This window comes from Vigna umbellata, chromosome 1 (genome assembly GCF_029865625.1).
Source record: "Vigna umbellata cultivar VRB3 chromosome 1, Vumbellata_1.0, whole genome shotgun sequence".
NCBI lineage: Eukaryota > Viridiplantae > Streptophyta > Magnoliopsida > Fabales > Fabaceae > Vigna > Vigna umbellata.
In genome coordinates, this window is record NC_142165.1 from 26,397,249 (window position 1) to 26,415,630 (window position 18,382).

Genomic DNA, 18,382 nt, shown 5'->3' on the forward strand with positions numbered 1-18,382 from the left:
ACAAATGGCTACCACAATTTTTATTTTGAAAAGACATATCCATAGAGGAAGAGAAAAAAATATTTATAAAATTGCTCTTATAATGTTGTCTCATAAAATACAGATACTTAAAACCTGTGTGTAAATTCTAATTCATAAAAATAATTATATTAAATATTAGGAAATACACAAAAAAAAAATACAGCTCACAAGAAGATGAGTATACTTAATAACTTAATAAATTAATATGGCCTACCATCTCTTTCGGGGAAGTTATTTAGTTTCCCTACCTACTACCTCTTTAATTAGCCATCATTTCTAAAAAAAAAAAAAAAGATAAAATATTTAGTATTTATAGTTTATAGCTTTCGAGTACTCTTCCTTCCAAAGAGTCTGGTTTTTCTACACAAAAGGGTACATTTATCAACTTATTCTATCTTTTTTATTAGCAGCATGGACAGAGAATTGCAATGGATCCTAGTCTTAGCAATTTGTGCTTCATCACTCATTAATATACTTGCTGAGAACTCTCAACTAACTTACTGGAACCTTGCCAATCTTGATTATTCAGGTATGAATCTACACCAAGCTTCTTCACCTTTCTATAATTTTGTAATTCAAGCTTTTAAGAATCTAGCTTAGGTTTAAATCAATATATAAATCAAATCAAAATAACTTACTCCTAAATTTAAGTTTATCAACCAAGCTTTCATTATTTTAATGCATTTATTCCAACATAATCTATGTTACGTTATCGCCCTTAATTTATAACACAACTTCATAAAATTTCGATCAAAACCTAAGTTGTAAGTTTGCATGTGTAATCATTAAAAAAAATCATATCATTTTCTTATCTAGAATTTAAGTATGAGTTAAGTCTCATACTACTACTATAAATGAAAAGTTAAGCAAATATAAAGAATTATTTTTTATAAATCCATTATTTTAAGATGAAATGATGTAAGTTTATCTTATGTAAGTTGAATCCATGTTTTATTGGTACTGAGTCTTTTTATAATAACATGGTTTTACTCTGAACATTTTTGTTTAATGTATTTACATTTTGTAGGTGTTATAAGCATTGATTGTGGGGTAGACGAGGGCTACACTGACAAAACAACCAACTTACAGTACGAAGCAGATGATATCCAATTTGGTGAAATCAATAATACATCCTCAATTTACAACATGGGACATATAAGTCAAATTCATAAGCAGTTGAACACATTGAGAAGTTTCCCTTATGGGAAGAGAAATTGCTATACCTTAACACCCAAACAGGGAAAGAATAAGAAATACATAATCAGGGCATATTTTGCATATGGCAACTATGACAACGAAAATAAGCCACCAGTTTTTGATTTGCATCTTGGAGTCAATTTCTTGAAGACAATAAACTCTTCTGGGGATGTGGTAATTCGAATCGAAGCTGTTCATTTTGCCTCCACAGAAAGAATCGATTTATGCCTTGTGAACATCGATCAAGGGGTGCCCTTCATCTCATTGTTGGAGCTATGGCCTTTGGACAATTCCATTTATCAAAGTTCCTCCACTTTGTTAACACTAGATCTTCTCACTCGACTAAACCTTGGTGCCTCTGAAGATAACTTCATCAGGTGACTTTCATATATCAAACTATGCATGTTTTGCTTACTTTGATATCTTTTCTAGCTGGCTAGTCAGTTCCAGAAATTAATTATATGATAGGTGATGGTAAGTGCGTTTTCTACTTGTTTGAATAAGTCTTTCCATAAATAAATTGTTTCTAAAGGAAATAATGAAATTACCAAATTAATTATATGGTGATGGTAAACGTGTTTTCTACTTGTTTGAACAAGTCTTCACATAAATTGTTTTTCAAAATATGAAATTAATCTTTTATTAAACTAAAATAAACTAAGGTTTAAATAATAGGAGTAAATAGTTACTTAAGTACAATAAGATCGATATAGTTTTGTTTTTTTACAATAAAAATGATATTAGTACAATAATTTTAATCATGTTAATTTTATTTAAGTTCGATCGATCGGAGATACGATTAAGCACGTGACTATTTTTAGTAATTAGTGTATGTTTTTATCAAAAACGAAATATGTAAATATTTGTTTTACTGATTTGTAAATACATTGAATTCAAGTGAAAAATCACCACGTGATCTTCTTAATAATTATATTTAATACTTTTCTTCATCAAATTTATTATTTTCTAAAATTTCTAAATATTAAATGTTATGACTGTGTTTATCATATGCGTGGACTCGTAATAAGTCTTCCAGAGAAAAAGACAGAACAAATTATAGTAAATGCAAACTGTTCACAGGGTTAATTCGAGAAAACCATTTACCACAATATTGAAAATTTCATGGAAAGGCAATATAATTTTATGAAATTAAACAAAAAAAGGAAATATAATCTTTTATTAAACTAAAATCAACGTAGGCCCAAAATAATAGGAGTAAATAGTTAGTTAATTACAGTAAGTACTTACATATTTTGTTTTTCGTCCACATAAAACTAATTTTATCATAATAATTTTAATTATATTAGTTTTGTATGAATTCGATTGATTGTTAATATGATTAGTACGTGTTTAATTTTTAGCATTTAATATGTTTTTTTAGTAAGAAGTAAAATATGTCAATAATTATTGTACTGAATCGATTATCTAATTAATAATTAAAATTTATACAATAAAGTTTTTATAAATTAATTTACATGTCAACTAATTTTAACCTTTAATTTAAATTTTATCTCTTGAAAAAAACCTAACTAATTTAGTTCATCGAAACATAGATTATTCATAATAATATATTAGCATTGAAATGATAATTAGGCTTTGATAACATGCTTTGAACTTATTTTCTCCTTTAACACAAATTACCTAATTACGAAAAATAAGCAACAAAAAACAATTTAACACAAATTCTAATGAATTAAAATTAAGACAAATTTATAATATATAACCAGATATAAATTTTATCTAGTTAAATTTATAGAATTGGATTAAATTTAAAAATCACTTTTTAATATAGTATTGAAGTTACGCAATAAAATTTATTTTAACCAAATTTATTAGGTGTTCTACTTATTATTAAATTATTATCTATTAATAGGCTTAAGATATATATATTAACAAAAGAAGAATTTAATTATTTTAATGTTTGTTATGGTACGAAAAGAGCGATATATACATTGAATCTAAGTGAACACTTGATCTCCTTAATAACCTTTTTTTAATGCAAATTTATTATTTTCTAAAGTTTCTAGAAATGTTATCATAATGTTTATCATATGCGTAGACTTATAATAAGGCTTACTGAAAAAAGGATAAAAGGGCAGAGCAATAAATGGAATTACTCACAGTTTAACTTAATGAGTTAATTAGAGAAAACAATTTAACATGATAATTAAAATTTCGTGGAAAGCAAATATAATTTTGTGAAATTAAGCAAAGAAAGCTAGCATTATCTACCTCGTACTCAAATGAAATTATACCACTGTTTTAGTTTCAATTGCAACATACTTTGGTTTCACTGCAGGGAGACAGTATCATTATGTGAAAACTAATCACTGTTGGTTGGATAATTTGTGTTTAAGTTAGGTACACAGATGATATATACGGAAGGTCATGGGAAGTTCCAAACAATTATAACAAGCGTCCGTTGAAAACCTCATCAGCTATTGATTTGGATAAATTTGATGATCCTTACAAACTGCCAGCAGAAGTTCTGAGTTCTGCAGTGGAGGCAAGAGATTCCAATTCCTTGGAATTCACACTCAATTATGGCACGCTTTCTGAATATTACGTTTATCTTCATTTTTTTGACTTTGAGGATCGGACCAATAAACAAAAACGAAGGTTGAATATTGTTATTAATGGTTTTGAAGATAACAATGTTACAGAATTTCATACTCTTTCGTACTGGAAGCCCTATACCATAATTCTACCTATAAAACAAGGGATGGGTATTCGGAAGATATTGATCGAAGCCAACTCTGATTCTGATGAGTTACCAGCAATGCTTAATGCTCTTGAGATTTACAGAGTACTACCTCAGTCAGATTCTTCCACACAAGAACAAGATGGTAGGTTTCTTTAATCTTTCTTCATTTGTTACCTTTTACTTCCTTGCCCATAAGTCACATAATTTGAATCAATTTGGATGCTATTCTGCTCAAATTCCTCTATTCTCTATCATTTTTTTTATTAAATTTCTCATTTATTATGTGCTGACCTATTGAAAATTTGTTTACTTCTAAAGTTCATAATCACAATCTTTAGCTGATATTCTTGTTAATACTGCACATTTACAACAGTTTATGCTATCCGGCACATCAAACATGTTTATATGATCAATAACATTAATTGGCAAGGAGACCCTTGTGGACCAAAGAATTTTACATGGGAAGGTGTGAAATGCAGCAATGGAGACACTCCAAGAATCATTTCATTGTAAGTATCTTGTGGAAATTTCTCATAATATCCAAGGTTGCTATGTTGAAATTTTATGTGTTGAGTAATATGTTATGTAATGGATTCGATTGGACTTAAATCATATAAAAACAAATTTATCCCTTATGTGATGGATTGGATTGGACTTAAATGATATAAAAACAATTTTTTTTATTGAGTAAACTTAAACGACGAGTCCAATTTAGAAGATAACAAATGCTAAATCTTTAAAAGAAGTGTGAGATATATAGGAAAAGACCTATAAAGGGGATAATCATGTTAATCATTCAGACTTCAAACTCTCATTGGTGACTTGAAATCATGAGGATGAAAGAGGCCAAAGGAGTTGTTTTGTTGAGTATGTCTTTTGTGTTGATACCACGATGAATGAGCTTGGAAGGAATGGAGAAACGTTGTCCACTTCCTAAGTGGAGCAAATCCTAAGGTTGTTAACCAACCACTTTGAAAAAATAACATGCACCATTAAGGAGGTCAATGACTTGTCAACGTTCTCAGTTAAAGAGTTTGTCGAGTCACTTGAGGTGCATGATCAATAGAGAAAAAAAAGAAGAAGAGGAGTCTTTCGATCAAGCACTTCAAGTAAAGACAACAATTAAGGAGAAAAAGGCACCTTATACTCATAACACTTAAGGTCCAGGTAGCCAGAGAAGGATATGAAAAAGGTAAAAAATAATATAAACAACAAAACTGACATGGTCAGGGATAAGGAAGAGACCGAATAGGTCGGTCAAGTAACTCAAAAGTTGAGTGCTTCAAATGTGCAAAGTAAAATAACTTTGCTAAGAATTGCAACTCGTATAAATGATATAATTGTGGGAAGGTCGGGCATTTCACAAAGGACTATCGGTCTAAGAGCAAGAAGGAAAAAGGAAACAAACTTCCTCTCTGAAGATGTCAAGGAAGAGGGAATGTTGATGTTGTTGAGGACTTTGGGTACTGAGCCATGTCTGAGTTGTTCTGACAACTCCATTTGGTATCTTGATATAAAAGCAAGTAATCACATGTGCGGGGACAAGAACCTTTTTAAGGAGCTATCTAAAGTTGAGGTCAAGAACGTGTCATTTAGAGATGCATCCAAGGTAGCAGTAAAAGGCTGAGGTACAATCTGTTACCTGCAAAAAAATGACTGATTTGGAGAAATCAAAGACGTGTACTATGTACTCAATCTAAAGAGCAATGTAATTGATCATGGGCCAACTAATGGAGAAAGGTTATTCGGTTTTGATGAAAGATCGAGTACTACACTTGAAGAACAATTTGATCATTTGATTGCCTGAGTAGAAATGAAGAAGAACAGGATATACAATTTAGACTTAAAGATAGTCCAAGAGAGATGCTTGAAACTTGACGTAAAGGATGAGGCCATGATGTGGCACTTTCAATTTGGTCACTTGCATTTTGGTGGCCTGACTAAGCTAGCTAAGAAAGGAATGGTGCATAGATTGCTAAGTATAACAATTGAAAAAATATTTTGTGAAGAGTATGTGCTCAGAAAGCATCCAAAGGCCTTGTTACCGAGGATAGCTAAGTACCGAGCAAAGGAACAACTCAAATTAATCCATACTACCTATGTGTGTTGATTACCCTCGAGTCTTTCAATGGAAAAAGGTACTTTATTTCATTTATAGGTGATTTTTCAAGGAAAACCTAGGTATACCTCTTCAAAGAAAAATTATTTAGAAGATTCAAAATGATGATTGAGAAAGAGAAAGGCAAACCAGCCAAGTCTATTCAATCTAACTGAGGAGGCAAGTTTGTTTTAACCAAACTCATGAAGTATTATGAAAAGAAAGGGATAAAGAGATTTCTTACAACATCATTCTCACCCTAACAAAACAAAGTTACCAAGAGGAAGTATTGAACCATCCTCTAACATGGTTCGAACAATGTTGAGAAGTAAGAACATTCCTAAGGAGTTATGGGCGAAAGTAGAGTAGTGCACTATTTATGTGCAAAATAGGTGTCCAAATGCTAAATGGAATGAGAAAACACCACAAGAAGTCTAGAATGGAAAGAAGTTGAGTTTGTCTCATCTTAAAGTGTTCAACAACATCACTTATGGTCATGTTCCAACTCAATAGAGAACCGAACTTGAAGATAGAAGTAAGAAGTATGTGTTCATTGGGTATGAAGAAAAAACTAAGTCCTACACTTTGTTTAACCCAATAACAAAGAAAGTGATATGGATCAATATGTTCAAATTGATGAAGTGAGTGAATGGAAGTAGAACAACTCAAAAAAGGAGTCTACTAGAACTAGAATCTTATAAATTGTTACACCATCTACAGAGATAATTCATGAAACTTTTGTGAAAAGGATCAACCTCTACAGCTTAGAGCACGAAGTTTGTAAGACATATACAACTCCACTAACGAAGTGCATTGTGTATGTTTTTTGGTAGATTAAGAAGACTTAAGCTTTAAGAAGGTCGTGTAGGAGGAGAAGTGGAAAAAGATAATGGATGAGGAGATCAGGGAAATCAAATGCAACAACACATGGGAATTGACCGAATTCCTCAAGGGAGCTTGACCTATTGGCGTAAAGTGAGTGAATAAGAAGAAGACAAATGTTGAAGGAGAAGTTGAATGATATAAATCATGGCTCGTAGTGAAGGGATATAAACAGAAGGAAGAAATATACTATGATGAGGTATTCCCCCGAGTGACGAGGATGGAAATAATTTGGCTTTTGATTTTCCTAACTGCTCAACACAAAATGGACGATCTTGCAAATGGATGTGAAGTCGGCATTTCTACATGGAGTCTTAGAGGATGAAGTATTTGTTGACCACCCTCTTGGATACACGCAAAGAGGATAAAAGAAGAAAGTGTTGAGATTGAAGAAGGCATTTTATGGCTTGAAACAAGCTCCTCGAGCATGGAATGAAAGAATTGATACTTACTTTAAAAAGAATGAGTATAAGCTTGCTCTATACATGAAAAAGAAAGGAGGAGATGTGATGTTTTACACTTGTATGTTGATGACCTAATCTTCATGGAAAACAAAGTTGAGCTGGTTGAAGAATTTAAAGAAGTGATCAGGATGGAGTTCGAGATGAATGACTTGGGTCTTGAGAGGGGAGGAAGTTGTTCAGGGGGAGGAAGACATCTTTATGTCCCTATATGCTAAGGAGGTTCTGAGAAAGTTTAAGATGACAAGTTGTAACCCGATATCCACCCCAATGGAATCTATGTTAGAATCACAGAGTGGAATAATCGCATTTGGACAAAACGAAGAGAAGGTGGATTGGTTTGTTAATAAAACTGTGCTTTTTTTAAAAAAAAAAATCTTTTAAAATTTGACTTAACAATAAAAAGGATTTCTTTAAGATAAGACTAGATAAATAAAGAGTGTAGGGAAAGAGGTATTTATAAAAGTAATTTTATATTGGTTCGAATCGAAAGACCATATGTCGAATTGTTAATCTCTCTAAAGAGGGATTAACTCAAACACTAAAAATAATTTGAGATTGCAAATAGGAACAAGAACACTTTAGGATAGAAAACACCTCTATTGAAGCCACAAGAGATGAAAGTCACCTCCCTTGAAATCCACAAGGGGTGAACACCTTCTTTGAGTCCCACGTCGGGATACATATTTTTCATGGGAAACACAATATTCACCTAACTTTTGAAGAAGCAACCCATTGTAACATTGTCAACTTGTGAAGCCGAGTACATTGCAACATCTTGTGGTATATGTTAGGTTGTTTGGCTCAAGAATCTTCTAAGTAAGTTGGAGATGAAGCAAGAAAAGGGACTATGATCCGAATTCAAAACAAGTCGGTCATTGAATTGGCGAAGGACCTAATAAATTATAAAAGAAGCAAACATATCGATATTCTATTTCACTTCATTTGAGAATAAGTGAAAGAATGAAATATGTAATTAGAGCACGTTGGAAGTTGAGCACAAGGTGCAAATATATTTACAAAGCCTTTGCCAACCACTTTGTTCGAGAATGGCAAGAAGATGATTGAAATGAAAGACAAGAAAAACATTTAAGTTTATGAGAGAATTTTGTTAGATAAACTTAAAAATAGGTAGTTGAATTTAATGATAAATTATGTTAATTATCTTAGGAGATTGGTGCTTCTAGTATTGGTTAAAGCACACAATAGAGCTTATTAATGGTGATAGTCATAATTAATGCATGTAGTTGAAGGGTCACACCAAAGTCTATAAATAGTTAAAATCTCACAAGTTATAATACTAAAGAGTGTTTATCTTCAGGCTTGTTGTCAACAATTTTAAGGTGACATTTATACATACTTATTGCTCTATTTTACTAATATATCTCGGAAATGTGAAAATCTTCATTGATAAAAATGAAATAATCTTGATGAATGTAATATGTTTTAGATCTCCACTTTTATTCGTTTTAATGGCAAAATTTTCTCAAAATTCAAGCAGAAACTTGAGCTCGAGCAAGTTGTCAGGAGAAATAGATGCCTCATTCTCCAACCTCACATGTTTGGTGACTTTGTAAGTTTTTCTTGTTAAATTTCACATAAATCTGTTTTCAATATTAATAGCAGAGCACTATGCTGTTGCAACTTGCAACTTAAAGGAACCAAAACCATAACTATTATGTTGTAGGGATTTGTCAGACAATGAATTGTCAGGGGAGGTTCCAGAATTTTTTGCAAAACTGCCACAATTGCATTTCCTGTGAGTTGTGACCTTGATACATTAAAATTTCTATCACACACACTCTCTAAATATATTTAACACATCATATCATCTTTGCAGTAACTTGTCCAGGAATAGGCTCACAGGTTCAGTTCCTGAGAGTCTAAAGGCAAAGTCATCTAACAACTCTTTACAATTGAGGTTTGTTCCTAGGCTATTGCTCACATAACTTTCTTGAAGTAAAATAAACATTTCTAAAGATGTAAATAAATCTTTGCTGACTCCCTCATAATCTTTGTTTTTCACCCTCTATATATTACTCCATATTTAAAAACAATAAGCAGGAACTAGCAATACCAAAATAATGAGAATTTTAGAGTTTGCCCCTCTTTCTTCTTCAACCTTTGATTTTCTTTAATTAAGAAGTACTAATACTTTTCATGATTATATAATTCCTCATCACAATTCTTCTCAATCTTATGATGACTAACACTTGCATACATTGTAGTTTTGATGGAAATCTCCGTCCTTATCGGACAGGGTCATGCAAGAGCAACCACAAGAAGTTTATTATTCCATTAGTGGCATCTATAACAGCATGTGTTGCAGTGGTCCTCACAATATCTACCATAGTTATGGTGATCTGGAGACTTAGAAAAAAGGGAAAAGGTAATCTAAAGAATAAGTTTTATAATGCTCCATATCTTGCTTATAGAAGGTCATTTTTATATTCAAATATATATTATCATTTTTAAATATTTGCATTGTATTAATCTGAGACCATTACCACAATTTTGCAAGTTCCATTGTTAATGAATTTGTAAATCAGATATCAAGTCATTAATAGTTTACATTCTATGTTAATTTCTGACCATTATGTGAATTATTTCTGTCCATTTCTGCCATTAAAGATGCACAGTCTTTGAACTGAAGCCTAATAATCAATACTAATATTTGAATACATTAAGTAATATAATTGCATTTACTCTTACTGGTTTTTCTTATCATTGTTAATTGTCTTAGACATAGTAACCATTAGTCCTTGAGTGAATGATTGCATTAAAACACTAGTTTTAAATTGTTCGCTTAAGTGATATTTTCCTTGATGATTTCCATCTAGTACAATCAAATTCAACTTTCCACGATAATTTTTTCTCATTTTCATTAGGGATACTGATTATAGTTTCACTGTCACAAAGCTCCCAAAGAAAATTAGAACCGAAGCCACACTTTTCAAACATATATATTCTGTGGAAAATGATTGTTGTTATTTACATTTGGTCCAGTGATTTCTTCAATTTCTGTGAAAGATGAGCCACTGAAATCAGCAAATCAAGTATTTTCTTACTCAGACATTCGTAGAATCACTAATAATTTCACAACAATGATTGGGAAAGGTGGATTTGGTAAGGTATACCTAGGTACTTTAGAGTGTGGCGAAAGAGTTGCTGTGAAGATACTTTCTTCACCATCAGCACAAGGGTATAAGGAATTTCAATCAGAGGTAATTAACTAAACTCTTTTGTATTCTTAAAAATGTTTATAATTCTTATAGACCAATCTATTTTTCATTCAGTCATGGTACTAATATATGTTATTTCTAAACTTGAAAATGCAGGCAAAACTGTTGATGCATGTTCATCACAGAAACGTGGTTTCTCTTGTGGGATACTGTGATGAAAGTGATACTAAAGCACTTATTTATGAATATCTTTCAGAAGGGAACCTCCAACAAAAATTATCAGGTTTCCACTTCACTCCATATTGGCATGTGCATTTAAAGTTGGTGAAAACAAACTGCATTATGATAAATGAATCATGAACATGCTTATGCTGAATATATTAGCTTCTTATGCAGATAAGAACCCCATTTTTTTGGAATGGACGCAAAGACTTAAAATTGCTATGGATGCAGCAAATGGTAACTCTAAGTTCATGATGTTCTATAGTTATTTTCTTTTCTTATTATGATTAGAACTATTGTGATTAACAAGTACGTGACTGATAATTTGAATAACAGGGTTGGACTATTTGCATAATGGATGTAAGCCACCCGTAATTCACAGAGATTTGAAAACATCCAACATCTTACTAGATGAAAATATGCATGCCAAAATTTCAGACTTTGGGGTGTCTAAAACTTTTGCCAATGATAATGACACTTATGTCACAACTTACCCTGCAGGCACACCAGGTTACCTTGATCCTGAGTAAGTAACGTTTAATTTTTCAGAGTGTTTATTGAATGGAATTGAAGCTCTAATATTAATGATCAATTTGAAAATGACGTCGTGTGTAGAATAGAATAAGTAATGTTAGAATAAACTTAAATTTAGGACTTATTTCACAATTGTGAACAATAATGTTTTAATGTTTTAAGAGAGCAAAAGCTAAGAAGTTAGTGTGTTATGTTTTGATATTAATGGTCTTTATAGTGCTCTGTTTTGTAATAATTGGAGACATTATTACTTGGAGATGAAAAGTCAAATGTTTATCTTATAAACTATAATGTTCACATGACATGAAAGACACATAGAATAAGAGCAAATAAGATTATACAAAGAGTTTGTCATTTGCTAATAAATTGGTATCAGAGTTTTGAGAGCTTTAGTGTCTAAATGGAAAAAGAAAAGGTTAGCTTTAAGTGTTTGAGGAAGAAAGAATGAGATGACCAACCTTGCAAACAGTGTATCTCTGCCTCAATTAACAAAGAAAGTCAACTATGATAATTAGAGTTTGCAGCTGAAGGCTCTTCTTGATTTACCAGACGTGTGGGATATAGTTGAGAATGGGTACCAAGAGCTAGCAAAAAATAAAGAATAGACGGTTGCCAAAATAATGCACTGCGAAAAATTTAGGTAAAGGACAAGAATTTTACGTGTCGTACCAAGCTGTGGATGAGTCGACTTTGAAAAGATAGTAAACACTACATCTTCAAGAGAGTGTGAGAGATCATGGAGAAGGCATATAAAGGAGACGATCGAGTAAAGCAGGTTCGACTTCAAACTCTTAGAGGAAAGTTTGAAAGCTTGAGAATGAAGGAGAGAAAATGGGTAGACAAGTACATAACTCGGGTGGAGATCGTGACAAATCAACTAGGTAGAAACAGAGAGGCATTGCCAACCAGCTAGGTCGTGGAGAAGATCTTAAGGTCGTTGTTAGAGGACTTTGAGAATATTGTTTATGCCATTAAGGAGTCTAAGGACTTGTTAATGCTCTTAGGTGAAGAGTTTGTTGGGTTCCTGGAGTCGCACGAGTAATGGAGAAGGAAGAAATGGGAGCAACTTGATCAAGCACTTCAAGCAAAGCTTGACGTGAAAGGAGAAGCTTGGAACAATCAAAGTCGAGCTCTTGATGGAATAGACCAAGAAAGTTGAGGATAAGGAGGTCAAATTTGAGGCGATTATTAAAACAACAAAGAGCAATCCAGTCTACAAAATTGGTGTGGTCAAGGACAAGGTAGAGGTCAAGGAGGTCGATCAAGCAACTAAAGAGTTTAATGATTTAAATGTGGAAAACATGTCCATTATGCAAATGAATATAGATAAGTCAAATGCTATAATTATGGGAAGGTCAGTCACATCACAAAGTATTATCAGTCTAAGAGAAAGAAGGAGACAAACTTCCTTATTGAAGAAGTTGAGGAAGAAATGAGGATATTGATGATGTCAAGCAGCTCGAACGTTGAGCTAAGTCCAAGCTGCAGACCAGATACTGAGCTGAGTCCGAGTTGTATAAGGTCGAAGAGATCAGAAACCAAGCTATGTTTGAACTGAAGATCAAGTGTCAAGTTAAGCCCAAGTTGTCCAAACAACTCAGTTTGATATCTTGATATAGAAGTGAGAAATCACAAGTGCGGTGATGAGAATTTGTTCAAAGAGCTCTCCAAAGTTGAGGCTGAGAATGTATCATTTGGAGATGACTCCAAGGTAGCAGTGAAGGGCGAGGAGCAATCTGGTACCTATAGAAGAATGACCAAGTTGGAGAAATTAGAGACATATACTATGTACACAATCTCAAAAGCAATATATTGAGCATGCGTCAAATGATAGAGAAGAACAACTCAACTATGATGAAAAACCAAGAAGTACTATACGTAAAAGTAAATTCAACCACTTTCGAGTAGAGATGAAGAAGACTAGGATGTACAAGCTAGAGTTGAAAATAATATAGAAGAAGTGCTTAAGCTCCACGTGAAGGATAAAGCTATGGTGTTGCAGTTTCCTTTTGGCCATGTGCATTTTGGCAGGCTAGCCGAGCTGGAAAAGAAAGGATTGATGCACAGACTGCCAAGTATGGAATTTGACAAAAACAATTGTGAGGAGTGTGTACTTGGAAAATATTTGGGGATCAAGTTTCCAAAGATAATCGAGTACCAAGCAAATGTATAACTCGAATTCATCCATACCTACTTGTGTGGGCTAATTACCCTTGAATCCTTTAGTGGTAAGAAGTTCTTTATCTCATTCGTCGATGACTTTTCACAAAAAGACATGTATATTTCTTACACGAAAATTTTGAGGTATTTGAGGTCTTTAAGAAGCCTAAAATGATGGTTGAAAAGGAAACCGACAAGCACATTAAAGTTCTTCGGTTTAACAAGGAAGGTGACTTCACATTAGGTGAGTTCATGAAATATTGTGAGGAGCATGACATAAAGAGATACTTGACAGCTTCGTACTCGCCACAACAAATTGGTGTAACTAAGAGGAAAAATTGAACCATTCTTGATATGGTTCGAACCATGCTAAAGAGTAAAAATATGTTAGAGAAGTTCCTAGGCAAAAGTAGTACAGTGTGCCATTTATGTGCAAAATAAGTGTCCACATGCTAAGTTAATCCAAGAGAAACCACAAGCATAGAAAAAAGTATAATGTAACTCACTTTAAAGTGTTCAACAACATAACTTATGTTCACGTTCCACCTCAGCACAAGAGCAAACATGAAGATAAGAATAAGAAGTATGTTTTTGTTTAAAGAATACATATCACAGATAAATAAGTGACAATAAGCTCATAATTCAATCTTTAAGGCTAATTTAATTTAAAAGTAATCATGTTATTTCTTCTGATAGACGGGCCCAAGCCCAATCTATCAGCCGAATAAACCTCCAAGATTAGGGTTCCTAGTTCTTCCGATGCTTCATCTGTTTCTCCGATACAGAACCTGGGGATTCACGGTTCAAATCGTTTCTTCAGTGGCTTTTCGGTTCTTCAGCTCAAGCTACTCTCAGATTTCCTGCTTCTCGCTGATGTGCCTCGAGCCGCCGTGTATCATCTTCATTTCAAGTAATAATCTTTTAATTATTTTTAAACTAACAATTCTTTCAATTTTGTTTAAAATAGCTTTTTCAATAATACCCTAGATAACTAATATCACTAATAAAAAACATACAAAAAAAGTAATTAAAAAGTTAAGGATAATTTCTCCTAATTTTGTATTAATATCACAAAAGAAGTATTATTTCGAAATGGAGGGAGCATAATTATCTCGTCATGAGATTACTACATTATATAAATTAATAGTGTCATTTTTCCTCTGCTCAAGTGTTCCTTGGTTTTTTAAAGCATGATGGAAAAAATGTATGGAAATTTGTAGAAATATGAAGTTCAAATGTTCACATAAGGTAATCCCCAGACACGCAGGTTACCATAGGTTTGAAAAATGAAATTTTATATAAATGTCATGACACATGTCATTTAGGCTACAATTTATTTATTTATTCTTTTTAAATAGGTTTCAACTTCCGATATTTAAAATTGTTTGGAGTTTTTTTAATCTTTGTCCTTGTTTTTACATGAGTTTGGTCTGACCCTTCATGTTACATGTATTTTCTTTACTGTTTTTAATCAATTTTACAATGACTTGTATGCTTTATATGATGTTTAACATAAAGGAAATGTATAATTCTCTTTTTATACATAACGGAAATGTATAATTCAAGTTTAATAGGATATTTTATTGTACAACTAAGACTTCCATCTTGAAACTAAGTGCTGATTAGTAAAATGTTAACTAGAGTACGTATACTAGATATGATACTTTAAGATTAAATGCATTAAACAAAGCTGGGATAATATTTTTTATATAAAATGATTAACCTTTGGTGGATCATTGTAAAAGTGTTAATAGAGAGAAAAAGGAGGAGATGAAAAGTAATGAGTATTCTGTATTTTAAGATTCTAAATCAGTTTATCTTTCAAGTTTACTTGTAAAATGATATACATAAATTTATTTTAAGATTTTAGAAAACTAAAACTAAAGTTTTATTTATCTATTATGATTTATTAATGTTGAACTTTTTAATTTTTTCTCATTTAAAAATTATAAATTAAATATGTTTTTATCCTTAAATTATTACGAAATTTTAGTTTTAGTTTCTCTTTTAAATTTGGTTTAATTAGATTCTCATTGTTTCAAAGTGTATGGAATTAATCCTCAATAACTAATCGTGTTAGTTTTTTCTTTAATATGGAAAACGGTAATTCAAGTGAGTAATTTTGTTTGGGACACGTGGAAAATTATTTAATTCAAAACATATTTTTTATTTTCCACTTAGTCGTCTTCTTCTTTCTTAAGCTTAGATTTCTCTCCCAAATATCATAGCAAAAGCATTTATTATCCAACATCATCTTTTTCACCCTCCACCCATGCAAATCAACACCCACACTAACCTTCCAAATCCCCTTCCCAATTTGAAAAGAAAATTGAAAACGAAGGTATGAGGCTTTTTTGAATTAAATAACTTTTCACGTGTCAAACAAAATGCTGACATGGATTACTTTGGTCACGTCAAAGAAAACATTAATGCTAGCCATTAAGAACTTATTCCATTAATTTTAAAAGAACGTGAATCTAGTTAGACCAAACTTAAAAAAAAGAACTAAAATCAAAATCTTTTAATAATTTAAAGATAAAAATATATTTAACCCTAAAGTTATCAATAAAATTTAAATGTATTATAGAAAATTATTTATAACAAGAGAGAGTTTAGTTTTTGTTGTATATATGCCATGGAAAAGCAAATATTGGAGTCATGGTTGGGTTAGTTATTCTAATGTTGAACCGCCTCTACTAACATTTTAATAAAGACAACTTTTTAATAAGTTAAATTTAGACTTACTTTAATTGTACAAACAAACTTATAAGTATTTATTTATATATAATGTAAATTTATTTAATTTCTAATATCCCTTATGTCAATACATATATACGTATAAGTTATAAAATTAAATATTAATAGGTATGGTAAGAGTAACCTCATAGTGAGTGGTAGAATAATCTAACAAACAATAAATATTTATTAGGATGAATTTTTTATGATTATGATATTATTGTAGACTTTAAATTTAACTGAACACTACAAAATTAGTATTAGTTCGTAAGATGAAATTTATATCTTATTATATATTTTAAATTATGGTTTCATCCTTGTTATGCTTTCATTAACACTTTAAAAGTTGCCTCCAAGATAAATTTTTATTAAATGACTGTATAATAATATCTTTATGAATACATTTATGACTAAATGTGATATATAACCATATTGTACCTTACAGATTTTATTGCTCTGGGACACTCAACAAAAAGAGTGATGTTTATAGTTTTGGGATAATCCTACTAGAGTTAATCACTGGTCAACCAGCACTAACAGGAACTTCAGAGAATCTCAGTTACATACTTCCTTGGGTTAACAACAAACTGAGAACAGGAAATATCCAAGAAATTGTTGATCGAAGGTTACATGGGAAATACAATGGTGCTTCAGCATGGAAATTTGTAGGGATAGCCATGTCATGTCTCCCTCAAGTTCCAATTCACAGGCCTGACATAGGGCACATAGCCTTAGAATTAAAGGACTGTTTGTCTCTTGAATTATCACTTGAAAGGACTGTGAGCAACGTGAGAGAGTCATTGGCCATGAGTTCTAGGCAAATTGAATTCCATTAATTAATCATAGATGGGTTCAAACCCTAGCTAGGGTTGTATAATTTCATCATGATTTAGATCCACATGAATGATTGATGGATTTTTTTTTTAAAATACGTGTGTTTGCTTTATAGTAATTATTGGACCCTGCTTAAGCTAGGGATATGTTCAACGGTCAAATAAAGGTAATGCCATATAGAAGTAGTTTGTTTTATGCACTTTTTCTTTTTTGATAATTTGTCACCCCACTTTGGATTATATTTTGATTATATTCACTTTGATTTCATACGCTGATGAGTGCAAACTTTTAGGGAATAATTGTGTGTGTGTGTGTTTTTTTACTCCTTTAAGTTTGGATTAAGCGGGCCCCTCAAGTTTTTTTTTTTTTTTTAATTTACTTAAGTTTTCTTAGTTTGAAAATAACCAAATTTATTTTTTAACGTATTTTATTTTATCCTTGAAATGTATTATTTCTCTGTTCAATATTTGGGGATTTATATTAGAATTGGGACATGAAATAATTTTTAAAATATATAGAGAAAAATTGATAATTTATTGAATTAAACGCTTAATGGAATTTGAGGGAATTCAAAATATGCGTATTAGGATTTGAAGAGAGAAGATATTAAAATGTGTTTCATCTTGAGTGAATCTGATCTTTCGATTATGAGTAAAAGAAAATTTAATCAATTTAATTTATGAAAAGTTTGAGTGGAAAAGTAGAAATTATTTATAACTAAAAATAATAATGAGGACCAGATTTATATATTTTTAAGATAAAAAACTAATTGATTCTAAAAGGCTTAAAGAACTAATGAAACATAATCCAAATAAAAGGGATTAAAGATGCATTCAAAGCAACTTTTAGTAATGGATTTATAGGAGGCCACTTTGTTCTTGATCTGCGCGATTCTAGGAGAATAACTCCATCTTCGCTAATCCATTAGTGTTTATCTTTTTTAATCATTTTTTATAATGGAAAATTACACTAGATTTTATATTTATAGTAGGTTGAGTTGACGGTGGATTAGAGACAATAAAACTTTGACCCAATCCAGATTGTGAATTCAATTGGCATTTTTATGGCATCAATGATTTGGATGTGGGAATGATAATAGTTTTTGGGTTTTAGGGGCACATCGCTTAAATTTGAAGGGGTTGACCTTTTCGTTGGTGTTACAGGTTGATAATGTGTCGATTTTTTTCTTCCTGATTTATATTTCATAGTATTTTTAATTCAAAATTTAAAAAAAATTATGCTTTTACATTAAAAAGATTAATATAAAAATATAAACTTTTATTCTAAATTAATCATTTTATAACAAAAAGGATTAGATTTTATACCAAAAAGGATTAGATTTTATACCAAA

General features: G+C 31.5%; 1 protein-coding gene across 2 annotated transcripts; it reads left to right on the forward strand.

Moving 5' to 3' along the window:
• The first annotated feature begins 348 nt into the window (after positions 1-348).
• LOC124820362 (senescence-induced receptor-like serine/threonine-protein kinase) lies at positions 349-17,230 on the forward strand. Of its 2 annotated transcripts, none has more exons than XM_088102088.1 (13): positions 349-550; positions 1,049-1,595; positions 3,580-4,064; positions 4,296-4,431; positions 8,862-8,936; positions 9,051-9,122; positions 9,204-9,284; positions 9,592-9,752; positions 10,370-10,587; positions 10,702-10,828; positions 10,942-11,004; positions 11,104-11,293; positions 16,643-17,230. In XM_088102088.1, exons 1-13 carry the CDS (start codon positions 433-435, stop codon positions 17,031-17,033), a joined length of 2,664 nt encoding a protein of 887 aa, XP_087958214.1. In that variant the 5' UTR covers positions 349-432; the 3' UTR covers positions 17,034-17,230. The 2 variants fall into 2 exon arrangements, with proteins under 2 accessions (XP_087958214.1, XP_047147987.1); XM_047292031.2 differs by having other exon boundaries at positions 8,865-8,936.
• Positions 17,231-18,382: the final 1,152 nt, after the last annotated feature.